Genomic DNA, 14231 nt, shown 5'->3' with positions numbered 1-14231 from the left:
ATGAAGTATGGTATCAAACACATAGTAGTAAAATGACATGTTATTTCCTTACCTTCTATTTTCAAATTCTCGGAGGCCACCATATTCTAGGCCAGACTGAGAAATATCAGTCTCATATTCAGACTGAGATTTTGAAAGTATATTATTTCTATTATTTTCGATATCAAAAGCAGCTTCCAAATCCTGTAAAATATTACATTCCTATTAAACCATAGAAACATTCAGAAAACTATCTGGCAGTGATAAAGTTAAATTAAAAAATTGCAAATGTCAATATCAATATTTGAGAGAAAAGCAAAATTCAGATATTGGTTATTCATTCTTTTGGCTATCAAATCTGTTACACTTATAAAACAGTGAAAAATTATCAGAGTATATTATCTTTAATGCATAATAATAACCAAGTTGGAAGATGTAGAGTGCTTCAGACAATATGTTTTTAACAGAAAACATGCAGCTTATGGCTTTACTGGGCTATCCCATCTCTGCTCTGAGCATTCACAGGTTATTGACAATGACATGCTAACATGAAGAGTGGTTATCTCCTGCCAACTAAGTTATACTTAATTAATCTATTTCATAAGAAACATAAGTATATAGTTTATAGAGGCAGTTTTTGGCTTAAATGGCCTTTAGTTGCTACAATGATTTTACTGATAATTTATTTGTTCACAAGAGGGATAAAGGTTTAAAATGTCTTACCTGTCCTGTTGTATCTAAAACTCTCAAGTCAGAAGACTCATCAATTTCTCCAAGAGAAGAAGCACGAGGTGGGGCTGGAGGAGGTTCAGGCTCAAGATCAAAGTCCAATTTGGTTACTGTAGAATCACTTGAAGACAATGCAAATCACCAAAGCAGTAATCAAAAGCAAGTTTTTTTTTAACATAAAGCAAAAAATTTAAACTTGCAAAAATTAAATAGAGCACTCAATTCAATCTATGACTTGGGTATGATATTTTTCACACATTAGTTGTAATCAATATGTAATAGTGTGACAATTACTATTTTATATAAGAGACAATTAAAAATCTTAGCCTCATACCTTGCTGGAGGTGCTATTTCAGGCATGCGTACATCAACCACTGGTACTGCAGTAGGCACAGGAGCTTGGGGGCTGAAGGTACCAGAATGATTCACTGTCGGAATAGCTCTTCTCACCAGTCTTCCCCAAGTGGCAATATTAATATTCATTTGAGGAGCTCTGAGAAAGGTTTTACCTATGGATATTGTGAATAAAGAAAACAAAGTAATTTCTTCATATATTAACAAAATCCACAACTTAAAAATTCATATTCCTCAGTTAATAATTTATGAAAAACAAACAATATTTGTAACTTTTAAGACTAGTTATTAAGTATTTGCTATTAAAGGCTAGCACAAAATAGCTTAAAAAATAAGCTAATTTAGATTACTGTTAGATTTTCCAAAGTCTAGTGATATATAGTTAAGGTTTTAAAAAGAATATTTATCTTTTAGGCACATAAATATAATATTTATGAATGAAACAGTGTACATGGGCTCACTTCAAAGACTATGATAAAATAGTTGAGTGGATGAACTACGGATAAAATAAAATTTGCCATGAGTTGATTATTGTTGAAACTGGGTGAAGATACACTGCATTAGACTCTCAACTTAATAGACATTTTTGAAATTTCCTTAATACACATAATAGAGGCAAACATGGTGGCATAGCAAACTAATCCTACCACTGCAATGCTGGCATTCCACATAGGTGCCAGATCTGGTTCTGGCTGTTCCACTTCCAATCCAATTCTCTGTTTATGACCTAAGGGGCAGCAGAGGATGGCCCAAGGCCCTGGGTCCCTGAACCCATGTGGGAACCCAGAGGAAGCTCCCAGATTCTGCCTTTGGATCAGCCCGGCTCCAGATACTGTGGCAATTTAGGGAGTTGGCTAATGGATAAAACAGCTCTCTCTCTTTCTCTCTCTTTCTTTCTCTCTGTAAATCTGACTTTCAAATAAAAATAAGTATTCCTGTTTTAAAAGTTAGAAACAAATGAACTAAAAGAAAAACAACACAGATGGATAATAATTAATTAGTAATTTGACTGTCCATATTTAAGAAAATACGTTTTAAAACCATTCTGTATTTGGTATTTCCTTAATTACCTTGTTGTTTTGAAAAAATTTTCTTTTGCCTTTGGAGTTTTGGCCTTCTTTCAATAACTGGATTAAAAAAGGTAACCTGCAGTGAAGAAAATTCAAGCTGACATGAAAACAGCATTGGATTTATGGTTCATGAAATCCACTAAACTCACGAGATTTGAAAACTTAAAGGATTCTCAGATAAAATTCAGTCTGGCCACCTAATTTTCTAGATGAAATAATGGACCTAGAGAGGATTAATCATTTCTCAAGGTCACAAACCTACTCAGTGGCAGAGCTGAATCAAGAATTCAGGTCATCTGTCTTCCAGTCTGTCTTTCTACTTCTACAACATGCTGCCGACATACATGATTTCAATTGTAGTTATGTACATTTAATAAAATACATTTATTACCTCTGCAAATAAAGTACCCTGGGGTTCCAAATAGAGACACATGCCATGCCGCTGGTTGTCTAAAAAATCTTCTAACCTCAGAAACTTTACAGCACACAGAGATCGCCAATCACGCCAATAAACTGAAATTTCCAGTTCACGTGACTAGGATAATTAAAAAACAAAAACAAAAACAAAAGACATCATTGGACACACACTTGAATAAATCAGAAAAAATATGAAATACAAATACAATAAACAAAAATAATACATAAAGGTCATGCTGTTTTAAACACTTTTGTAACATTTCTCAATTGTATATTATGCTCAACAAGTCTATACAGTTTAACTCAAGGGTACAAAGCTTATATTGAGACATTTTCCAAATAACTATTCTTAAAGTATATTCTAAAGAAAGTATAACTAGGAACAGCCAAAAAGGATGAATGGACACAGAACCTCCTTTCCCTCTCACGGCTGATCTTTCTGATCTCTCTGCTTTCCTTGACCTGCTGTCACTTGCTGCGCTTCCGAAATCTTCCATCCTCAATACAGTGCTGAACCAGAGGGAAGACTAAACCACAGTATTTATTCTGCAGTTACACTGCACAAAACATTGTGGCAAGCTCTTTAAGAATATTAGGTCACTTAATTTTTCAAAAGAATATCATCGCACGTGGTAACAAGACCAGTGGGTGCAGTAGTCCGTGTAGGTAGGGAAGAAAGAGTAAATTTACTTTATAAAAAAGATGTCATTTACTACAACATCAAAATAATTCTTTATGAAAGAAAATTAAGAAAACCTTAAATGTTCAAAAAACCAGAACAAGTTTTCCATGTCATATCTATGAGGGTAAATTGAGGTCATTAAAAATAATACCTATATAAGGAAGATTTTAACAACCTATTATTAACAGTATCTGAAGAACATGATCTAGAAGTCTAGTTCAAGTCATAGTCCAAGATATGACTTACACATAAATGTTATAACCTACATACATTTTAATTATAAACTGCCAAACTTTTCCATTATTTCTTGTTTCTTAGGATTCTGTAGACCAAACATAAAAAGAAAAATATTTATCCAGTTTCTCCAATGTAATAAATTACTTCCTTCATATAACAATCTTCCAATTTATGAACTTATGTATCTTATTATATAAGCTCTTCACATATATAAAAATCTTGATTTTAAATTATTAAACTAGCTGATGCATATGTACACAGAACATTTACAAAAAAAATACAACACCAAAAAAAAAGTTAAGACACAATTTGCCAGAAGGGTTTCTAGTCAATCTGGAAAAGAATCAGAAAACTTAATCTATGGCAGTGAGTGATCCAGGAGCTTCCATCCACACTTGTTTCTTCCTTGTGACTCATAATAACTTTCACCAAAGATCAAGTATACAGAGAATACAGCTATTTGAGTATAAGCCAAATAGCATATAGAAGGAACAGGTTAATCAATGCCATAATGTTTTACTGAGTTAGCAGTTTAAGTATTTTGGAAACAGCCATTTTGGAAAGTAGACTGCAAGAAAAATTGCACCTGGGACTGGCAATATAACTATATTATATTTATTTATTTTTTAAAGATTTTTATTATTATTGGAAAGCCGGATATACAGAGAGGAGGAGAGACAGAGAGGAAGATCTTCCATCCGATGATTCACTCCCCAAGTGAGTCGCAATGGGCTGGTGTGCGCTGATCCGAAGCCGGGAACCTGGAACCTCTTCCAGGTCTCCCACGCGGGTGCAGGGTCCCAAAGCTTTGGGCCATCCTCAACTGCTTTCCCAGGCCACAAGCAGGGAGCTGGATGGGAAGTGGAGCTGCTGGGATTAGAACCAGTGCCCATATGGGATCCCGGCGCGTTCAAGGCGAGGACTTTAGCCGCTAGGCCATGCCGCTGGGCCCAACTATATTATATTTAGAGTAAGAGTGGGAAATTTTTTTCTCCAAAAGTCGTTTGGATAATTATAGCATCACTGATGGTCCACACAATAAAAATTAGCTTGCTACAGCCAGTGGCGTCTCCTCCTTCTCTCCGCCTGTAGAGGGCGCTTTGGGCAGCAGCCCGTCTTCCTTCTCTGGAAGCAGAGGGAACAGGGAGGAGGAATGGAACCCCAGGGGCTAACAGAAAAATGGCGACAGCTGACCACCAGCTGTGCCAGACATCTCTCCCTGTACATGTAGACTTACACATCTCAGGGCACGTTCCAGATCCTGGTGTGTGTCCCAGGACTGAGGCAAGCCAACTTTTGTTTATTAAAGACCAAAGGATTTCATGGCCCCTTACATGGTCTGCTGGCTAAACAATGCCTACTCCTGGACTAGAGAGAGAGAGAGAGGTCTACTTTCTTCTCTTTCTCCATCTCAAGAAGGAAGACTTTTTGAGGATTACACAGATATAGGGGCCACTAGTTAAGCTTCCACATTTTTACACACTCAAATGGTAACATTATGTGTTACTGTGGATAAAGGAGGTCTAATTCATCCCATATGCTACTTATTCTAGCCACTTCATTAGGGCAAACATTGACCTATTTCTTTGTTTCATGGTTCAAAATGAAGAAAGATTTTGGATAGGCTTCAGTGGGCTTTCCTAGAGTTTAAAAATCAGAATTTAGGTACAGGGCCCCTTACTTTCAGTTATTCTGCATTGTTCCCTGTAACACTCTTCACAATGTAAGAGGGAGGGAATGTATGTCATGCTCAGTCTCATTTTAACCCTTAACATCTAAGGTGGTTTGACCAAAGTCAAACGGGGGTACAGTATTTGGCAAACAAGTTTATATAGAGATTGAGACTTCTACATAAATGGCTGTAATGATCAGAGCTGGGTTGGTTTACAGTGGGAAGACAAGAGCTTCTTCCAGGTCTCCCATGTGGGTGGGTGCAGGGTTCCAGAACCTTGGGCCATCCTCTGCTGCTATCCCAGGCCATTAGCAAGCAGCTACATCACAAGGAACAGGAGAGACTTGAACCAGTGCTCATACTGGATGCCAGTGCCTCAAGTGGACAATTAGCCTGCTGCTGGCCCAACCTTATCTTTTACCCTACTTAGCTTCTTTCTTGTCCTCATATGGTCATAGCAGTAACTCCCATTTATTATCTCAACCTTTTGGATTCTTCTTTCTGTCCATTATCTCCTAAAATTCCAGATCCTCCTTTCGAATACCTCAGAATTCATTGACCACTAACGACTTATCATCATTCCACTGATGTCCTCTTCACTTCTCTCCAGGGATAAGTCAACATGCTCTAACGTTCTGACCTTAACATCACCAACTCTTTCTAAAGCTGTTCCAATCCTCCTGAGTCCAAGACAGCCTGCTTCTGTTTCTAATATTAATAAAGATTTCCCTGTGTTACATTAGCAAGATTAATCCAAAAGAAATGTGTAAAGGGTTGGATATAAGGGCACTATGTACCATCCTTTTTTCTTTTTTCCCCAATTTCTCAGGAGAGCTTGATTAAAGGCTCAGGGAATTCAGTTACAATCAATCTAGTCCCAAAAATGCCAGTGAAAAGAAACCTGATATATGAAACACAAAATGTTAAACATGAATGTCAGTTTAAAATAACATTTTCTATAAATGGTTCTACAAACATTTCCTATAAATAAATACTCTATAAATATAAAGGGATAAAATGAAAGGGTGAAAAGTACAAGGAGAAGTAAAAGTTACTATGTAAACAGAAAGAGCTGTAATAACAGCAAATGTGGTTTCTGTCAAGGGGAAGTCCATCATCAAATTGGGGATAAGGGATATGCATATGAGGAATCTGGGAGGTCTACTTGGCCCATGGATAACTTTACTTATCCATGCAGTGTCTTCAGAGTTGTAAAGATTGTCCAATAAAAACAAATAAATCTTATTTAAAAAAACACAATTTTTTATTGGCTGGCACATTTTAGCCATTCAATAATGTAAGTTTTGCTTTTAGCTCTGGATTGGATTTTGAATTATGGCTGTAAATTTCAATTTAATGAAAGAACATTTTAGGTTATGGTAACTAATTGGTTGAATGCCATTTTCTTTCAGTTAATAGCTTATTTAAGCTAATATTGGAAATCTGAGTATGATACAATTAAAGCTTAAGAAAGATTGTTGGAAGATAGCGTTATTAGGTAGATTCTCTTGTAAAGAGGTTTATCACTAGAGTTTCTTATTTAAAGGAGAATTTTTTATTGGCTTATCATTTTATAGTTGAAAAACTGAAAACAGGAAATATAAGATGCTGGAAAACTATGGTAACTGTTGTTTGTTTTTTTTTTTTACTTGCAGTTATAATTGCATACAAATTTTAAGATTCACTTCTTTTTATTGGAAAGTCAGATATACAGAGAGGAGGAGAGACAGACAGAAAGATTTTTCACCCAATGATTCATTCCCCAAGTGGCCTCAATGGCCAGAGCTGAGCCAATCTGAAGCCAGAAGCCAGGACCTTCTTCTAGGTCTCCCATGCGGGCGCAGGGTCTCGAGGCTTTGGGCCGTCCTCGACTGCTTTCCCAGGCCACAAGCAGGGAGATGGATGGGAAGTGGAGCAGCTGGGACACAAATTGGTGCCCATATGGGATCCTGGCGCATGCAAGCAAGGACTTTAGTTGCTAGGTTACTGCACTGGGCCCAAAATGTGCCAAGCAATACAGAGTAATTTATAAATACTACCTCAGTTTTTCTTCCAAAGATTCTGTGTTATATTCTTATCTCTACATTAGGGGTGGTGAAACAAATGCCCAGTAGTAAAGTTATGTAGCCTACCCTAGCATAGAAAACCCAGGAAGCAGTAGATGGACTACGAACCCAGTCCATTTGGCTTCAGGTTAGTATGATAGCTAACCACATAAAAATGAATACACTGACATTTTATGGTCATGAGTACTTTATTTTCACAAGGCCCAGAAGGAAAATGCCAATATATGAAGACCATACATATGCACACTAACAACATCAATTATACCTCTCTTCAGGAGGCTTGACTGATTTCTAATGGCCTATTGGGTTAAGTAGCTAATCTGTAGCCTATAACAATACAAATTATTCTCAGAACTCAGTGGGGTGTGGGGGACAGAGTGTTAACACTTTTCTGATACAAGTATTGTCTAGAGTCCCTCATGAATTGCTCACTTCACTTTACTGAAAGATATCACAGTGCTTTCCTTGGCAGGTTACTCCACTTACTTATAGTACCATTCTTAACTGTACTGAAATGAAGTCCTTGGCATCAGTTTATATTTGCTTTGTCCTCCACAGTTACAGAGCATACAGTTAGCCCCTTCTCAAAATGTTTGACAAATCCTGCCTCTCTGAATAATCTTAAAAAACTAGGACCCAAAATGAAACAGCTAATAAGGGTGAGCTCCACAGTTACTACCAATTGGTGGACACAGATGCAAACAGAAACATCACTGCTATTCCTCCCCTATTTTTCCCCCATATGTTCCTTTTTCTAACCTTAAAGCCAGGTTCTTTAATGAGCCTCTTCTACAGCAGCTTTAAAATCCCACTGTTCCTGAACTGTTTTATATGTAACAGAATATTCATCATTTCATCATTCTGGTAGTCCTTCCTTAATTAGCTTACATACTGACTTTTGTAGGATATGATCCAACTCAGTGTTGCTTATTGAGTGGGTGCTTAGTCTAGCCTTCAAGGTGACCTTCATTCCGCATCGGAGTATTTCAGTTCAATTCCTGATTCCCACTTCATGTTGACTGGGATCTGGAAGGCAGCAGTGACTAAGGTGGTAACTAAGGTAACTGAGCTCCTGCAACCAAGGTGAGAAGACCTTGACCGAGTTCCTAATGGGCATTATGGGCAATGAATTAGTGGACAGGAGCTCTCTGTTTCTTAAAATAGTAAATACATTTGAAAGAAATTTTCTACTCATAGGTGAGCTTGTCTCTTTATTCCCATCTCTGGGCTATTGCTTACAACTCAGTTGTTAGATCTTTGTTTTCGCTTTTCGTAAACTTCTCTGATATGATTAGCTTTTCTCTTTAACTTCTATAGTACATGATAGTCATTTCTATTTGTAAGTTAATCAGAAGATGTCAGCTCTCCTATTAAAAGTCCTTGAACTGCCTTCTGATTCATAACCTACAAAAGTCTCTTGTAATTTGGCATCTACTTGCCTTTGCCTCTTTACTTACACAACTCATTTCTGTCTCCTCTTTTTCCTCTTCCAGTACATCAAGATCTTTCTAACCACAGACAGTTCTTGCTTGTTTTTTTTCTGTTGGGACGCTCATAAAAATCTTCGCAAGGTTTAAATTTTGTGCTTATCATGGCTCAGGCCAATGGTAGCCACCTCAGGAGACCTGTCCTAATTGTCCTATCTTAAGAAACTTTCCACCTCCTCTCATTATACCATTCCGTTTCCCTCCCTGGATATACAGATTGAAGAAACAGTCAAACAAACCTGTTTACTACTTTTCTTCTCTCTGTAAAATACGAGTTTTTAAGTATGGGGATATTAACTATTTGTGAACAATATGAACCAGTATGTAGAATGGTGCTTGGTACAGAATATAAAACCAGTGACTGCTAAATTTATGAGTTCTATTTCAGCATTAGGCATGCATTATGTCCATAAAACCCAGAACCCAATAAAATGTCAGGACACATAAAATGCTCAGTAAACTGCTGCAGGATGATTACTCACTTGGATGATGTCACTATGACGTGACACAATCAGAAGATCTCTAAAATCCACTAATGCAGCTTTGACCTTTAGCTTCTTATCTTTGATTGCTGTAAAGTTAGTTTAATAGAAGCCATACACTTCAAATACAAATATAAGTTCTGTGGAATTATTCTTTTTTGTCACAAATTCTTTCCTTTGGATGCATAACTAATTAGTTTAAGTCATACTGCATTTCCTTCATTTCCTATATATCTTTCCTTTTACATTGTATTTCAATCTCTCATTACTTTATGATCATAATATTGGAATAGCTTTATGTCAATTTACATGCCATTAGGCTCTCTGCCCTCAAATTTGCCCTTCATACAAATCCCAAGATCAATTCTTCTAGTGTCTCCCAACCCCACTGTCAATAATTGACTTTTTTAGCTGGCTAAAGAGCCAAGTATCTTTTGAATGGAAAGAATCAAAATAAAAGTATGTCTGGGAAGTAAGGTGGACAGACTCATACATTTGATATAATGATAATATTTACTGAAAAACCAATGCAGTCTAAGTTCCTTGAAGGAATCCAAGAGATCTTATTAATTATATTGTTCACTGTAGTATTCTTCGTAGATCAGTTTGGTACTTAGTCACAGAGATTAGTTAGTATATTATTTTAACCAACTCCTTCCACAGCTGTATTTTTTTACATGGACTTAACCCCTCACTTATCACAGGAACTAGATAGTATTAAAGAGAGAAAAACTGGAATAGGTGAAATGCTTAGTACTTTGTTCAAGTATACACATTATATGGTGAGAGTATCTCAATCAACAAAACAAACAACAATGGTCTGACCCAGGATGCTGGCTATGAAAACAGAAAAAGATAAATTCAAAACGCATTTTAGAAAATAGGCTCTAAAACAGTATTCACCAAAACATTTTTACAGTCTTTTGCTTTCACTTATAGATACACAGAAGGCTGGGAGACAGAATAAAATAATTCACTTGAAATAGAGTTTTGGTAAGATAACCTTCAAACGGTGAATTGGAATAATAACATTAGTGGGTTGGCTGTGCATTATTAAGATAGAAAAAAAACCACATTTCATTGACCTTCTATTATAAACTACATTATCAAGATACTGCACAAATGCAGAAATCTGATATTCACCTGTATCTTAAGGCACAGTTATACGTAACTCATCAGATAAAATATCAAAAATGCTTAGGAATAAAACTCCTTAAAATGTTATCAGAAATAAATTCAAAATAAATTACAACCAAAACTAAAGAAAAAGTTGTTCTTACCCTGTCTAGCTCCAGTGTAAACTTCTGGTCCCATGACTGATTGGAAATGGGTTTCCAGCTAGTTTGACCAACCACAGTATTATCTAGCTTCAAAACAGCACACACATCATCTGTAATTAAAATGTATTAATTTGCTTAAAAACTTTAACAGCAGCAAAGGTATTAGGACCCTCCGAAAATAAGATTTTCAGTATAAATACTGAGATGTTTACATGTTACATGATTGCTTTTATACATACCCACTATTCTACTCTGCCCACAAACCATCCTTTGTGTTTGATTTAAAAAATACAACTATTTTATGGTTAGTTTATGTTAGAATAGGATTGAAAGCAGTAACAGATGGCCACACACTACGTATGCATATTAATATTAATCATCCAGTTTCTTTCTGTCTTACATTTGGTATTTATAAAGCCTGTTATCTTACATTTTTAAAATTTCCATGTCCTTAAAATCTCTCTGTATTCAGGAAAGCATAGAAAAGCTCACTTTTGTATTCTATTATATTTCTTTATCTTGAGCTTCTACCCTTGCACACCAATTACACATTCACATATAATTATACTTCAGATTCTCCCAAAGTGCTTTTAAATCTCTTTCATTTTACTTTCCCCAGCCTAATAGTTACCAAAATTTCAATTTGAGTTTGGAAGGGTGCCACAGCATTAAAGAACCAAGATGTGGGGGCCAGCACCATGGCAGAGTAGGCTAAGTCTCTGCCTGCAGTTTTTGTCCTGCCTGTTCCACTTTCAATCAAGCTCCCTGCTTATGGCTTGGGAAGCAGCAGAAGATGTCATAGAGGAGACCCATCGGAGCCCACGTGGGAGACCCACGGAAGGCCCCTGGCTCCTGGCTCTGGATCAGCACAGCGTTTACAGCCATTTGGGGCTGAAAATAGCAGATGGGAAATCTCTCTTTCTATCCTCTAACTCTGCCTTTCAGTTTAAAATAAAATAAATCTTAATGAAAAAACCAAAATACAGCCAAATCAAGTTGGGATCCTGGAAGAAAGACAAGTCTTTGCAGAGCTTCAGTTTAGAACAAAGAGTGCATATGTGCATATGCGTGAACTTCTGTGCAAACGTTTATTTCATTCATCCAAGTAATGTTATTTACCAATTATCTATTTTCAATACATTAAATTTTGTTGCCTTAATATTTTCAATAAAGTAACTTTGCTGTATTGCTTCCTATTACTACATGATTTAATATTTAATATTTTCAAAATAATGACCTGAAAGGTGGAGAGAGGGACAGATAGAAAGTAAATTCCCATCTGTTGACGTATTGCCCCAAATGCCTAAAATGGTCAGGGCAGCCCAGGAACTCGACTGCTTGAGCAGTCACTGCTGTCTCTTATCAGGAAGGTTACTGAGAGGCCACAGCCATGGACCAGACCAGGTACTCTGAAACAGACCGTGGTTGTTTTTAGCACAAAGCTAAAGGCTTGTGCATAAAAGAAATCTATGAGGTCTGTATTGGCCAGCAAGTGAACCAGGACTGTTTGTATGGAACCTAAGGATTGTGCCACTAAAGCACCAATGCCTCAGTAATAATTTTAAATTACATTAAACATATGATAAAGGATCTTGTTCAATTTATACACTTCTCATTGTTTTCCTTCTATATTAACATGTCCCTTGTATAGCACCTTTATGCATTTTTTTTCTAGCATTTTAAAAAGTCTAGTTACTGAACTGGATAAGTCATCGGTTCTCAGGAGATTTCGACTGCTCCCGCTTTTACTTTTACTCGTTCTGCTCATGAAAGACGATCTGGTTTCACTTGGACTCCAACCAGGTAGTGCAACCGATGTTGCTTTTGACCGTCCAGGGACGTTCTCTAGGATATCCTGGCAGCCCATAAGACGAACTTCCAAGGTACCTGTTAGTATAAACATTAAATATCAATTCTTGTATTGTTATCTCTGCTGATGTACTAAAAAACAAAATTTCTTCTTCCAAAGAATCTCTGAAGTAACTATCATCTTTCCTGTTTTAATGAGAGAAAACTACTGGAAACTCTCAAGAGAACCATGCAAAATATTATAGAAAAGCACAATACCGGGCCAGGCGGCATGGCCTAGCGGCTAAAGTCCTTGTCTTGAACGCCCCGGGATCCCATATGTACGCCGGTTCTAGTCCAGGCAGCTCCACTTCCCATCCAGCTCCCTGCTTGTGGCCTGGGAAAGCAGTCGAGGACGGACCAAAGCTTTGGGACCCTGCACCCGTGTGGGAGACCCGGAAGAGGTTCCAGGTTCCCGGCTTCGGATCGGCGCGCACCGGCCCGTTGCGGCTCACTTGGGAAGTGAATCATCGGATGGAAGATCTTCCTCTCTGTCTCTCCTCCTCTGTATATCTGACTTTGTAATAAAATAAATAAATCTTTAAAAAAAAAAGCACAATACCTTCCAAAGTGTTACACAGCATAAAAAAACAAGTTACATATACTTACTATCTAAGCATTCATTTCTACAATTACATAGATCACAGAATTATATGAAGAGAGCCTGTGAGGTAGAAATACAAAGCTAAGTAAAATACTTTTTTAAAAAGGATTTATTTATTTTTATTGAAAAGGCAGATTTACAGAGAGGAGAGACAGAAAAGTCTTGTTCGCTGGTTCATTCCCCACAAGCCAGGAACCAGGACTTTCTTCTGGGTCTCCCACGCAGGTGCAGGGTCCCCAAGGTGTTGGGCCGGCCTTGACTGCTTTCTGAGGCCACAAGCAGGGAGGTGGAGGGGAAGCGGAGCAGCCAGGACATGGAATCCCAGCATGTGCAAGGCGAGGGCATAGGCTAGTAGGCTACTGTACTGGGCCCTAAGTAAAATACTTTTAAATAACATATAGGAATAAGAAACAAGGAACGTTGATTATGTGAATAATAAGTGTTTTCTAAATTACAAAATTATTATAAAAAGAACTTTAAAGGTGTTTTGCATAAGCAAGTGAGTTTGTTCTACTCGAAATGTGAAATTACATTTTCCCATTTTGATTGTTTAGTCAAATAACTATGTAAGTATCTAAGTATAAAATAACTGCAATTTTATTAAACAAAAATTACAGGCATCCAAAATGAAAATGAAGAACCTGTGGAGTTTGTCGTCATTTGTTCTATACTTGGTACACTAAAATTAAAACTTTTCACTATTAAAATTTTAGACTTTGCAGATAACGTAGTGTTATGGAGAAATATTTCCTGATAAAAGCTATTCCATTACATTTAAATAACTAGAACGCAATTTTATTTAAAATTTGTATTTCAAAGTAACCAGCAGTAGGCATTTCTTATCATAAAGTAGTAACAAAAACTTTAAATTTAAATAACTAAAAAAGCCAGAAAGATATGTGAAAAAACTTTTACAGATACTGAGTATGAAGCACTGAAGCACAATAGTTCCTTGTGAAATGGGAACAAATGAGATGAACCTTAATACTGCTTCTATTTGGGCCCGGCGGCGTGGCCTAGCGGCTAAAGTCCTCGCCTTGAAAGTCCCGGGATCCCATATGGGCGCTGGTTCTAATCCCAGCAGCTCCACTTCCCATCCAGCTCCCTGCTTGTGGCCTAGGAAAGCAGTCGAGGACGGCCCAATGCTTTGGGACCCTGCACCCGCGTGGGAGACCTGGAAGAGGTTCCTGGTCCCGGCATCGGATTGGCGCGCACCGCCCGTTGCGGCTCACTTGGGGAGTGATCATCGGATGGAAGACCTTCCTCTCTGTCTCTCCTCCTCTCTGTATATCCGGCTTTCCAATAATAATAAAGATCTTTAAAA

The 14231-nt window shown here is 37.3% G+C and overlaps 1 protein-coding gene across 3 annotated transcripts in view; it reads right to left on the bottom strand.

Annotated features, from left to right (window-relative positions):
* The window catches only part of PKN2 (protein kinase N2), a 111695-nt gene that overhangs the window by 21184 nt on the left and 76280 nt on the right, over positions 1-14231 (bottom strand). For 2 of the 3 annotated variants that reach the window (XM_004582070.3, XM_058658919.1), the window contains exons 7-13: positions 12157-12342; positions 10456-10565; positions 2524-2667; positions 2133-2208; positions 1043-1217; positions 703-829; positions 53-183 (exon numbers count right to left, since the gene is read on the bottom strand). In XM_004582070.3, the coding sequence (XP_004582127.1) occupies positions 53-183; positions 703-829; positions 1043-1217; positions 2133-2208; positions 2524-2667; positions 10456-10565; positions 12157-12342 (949 nt within the window). The remainder of the gene's footprint in view (positions 1-52; positions 184-702; positions 830-1042; positions 1218-2132; positions 2209-2523; positions 2668-10455; positions 10566-12156; positions 12343-14231) is intronic. The other variant, XM_036494465.2, reaches the window with a different exon arrangement.

The sequence above is a fragment of the Ochotona princeps genome, chromosome 2 (assembly GCF_030435755.1).
Source record: "Ochotona princeps isolate mOchPri1 chromosome 2, mOchPri1.hap1, whole genome shotgun sequence".
NCBI classification, from domain to species: domain Eukaryota; kingdom Metazoa; phylum Chordata; class Mammalia; order Lagomorpha; family Ochotonidae; genus Ochotona; species Ochotona princeps.
The sequence above is the reverse complement of the archived record's forward strand: the minus strand, read 5'-3'. Positions and strand labels throughout refer to the sequence as shown.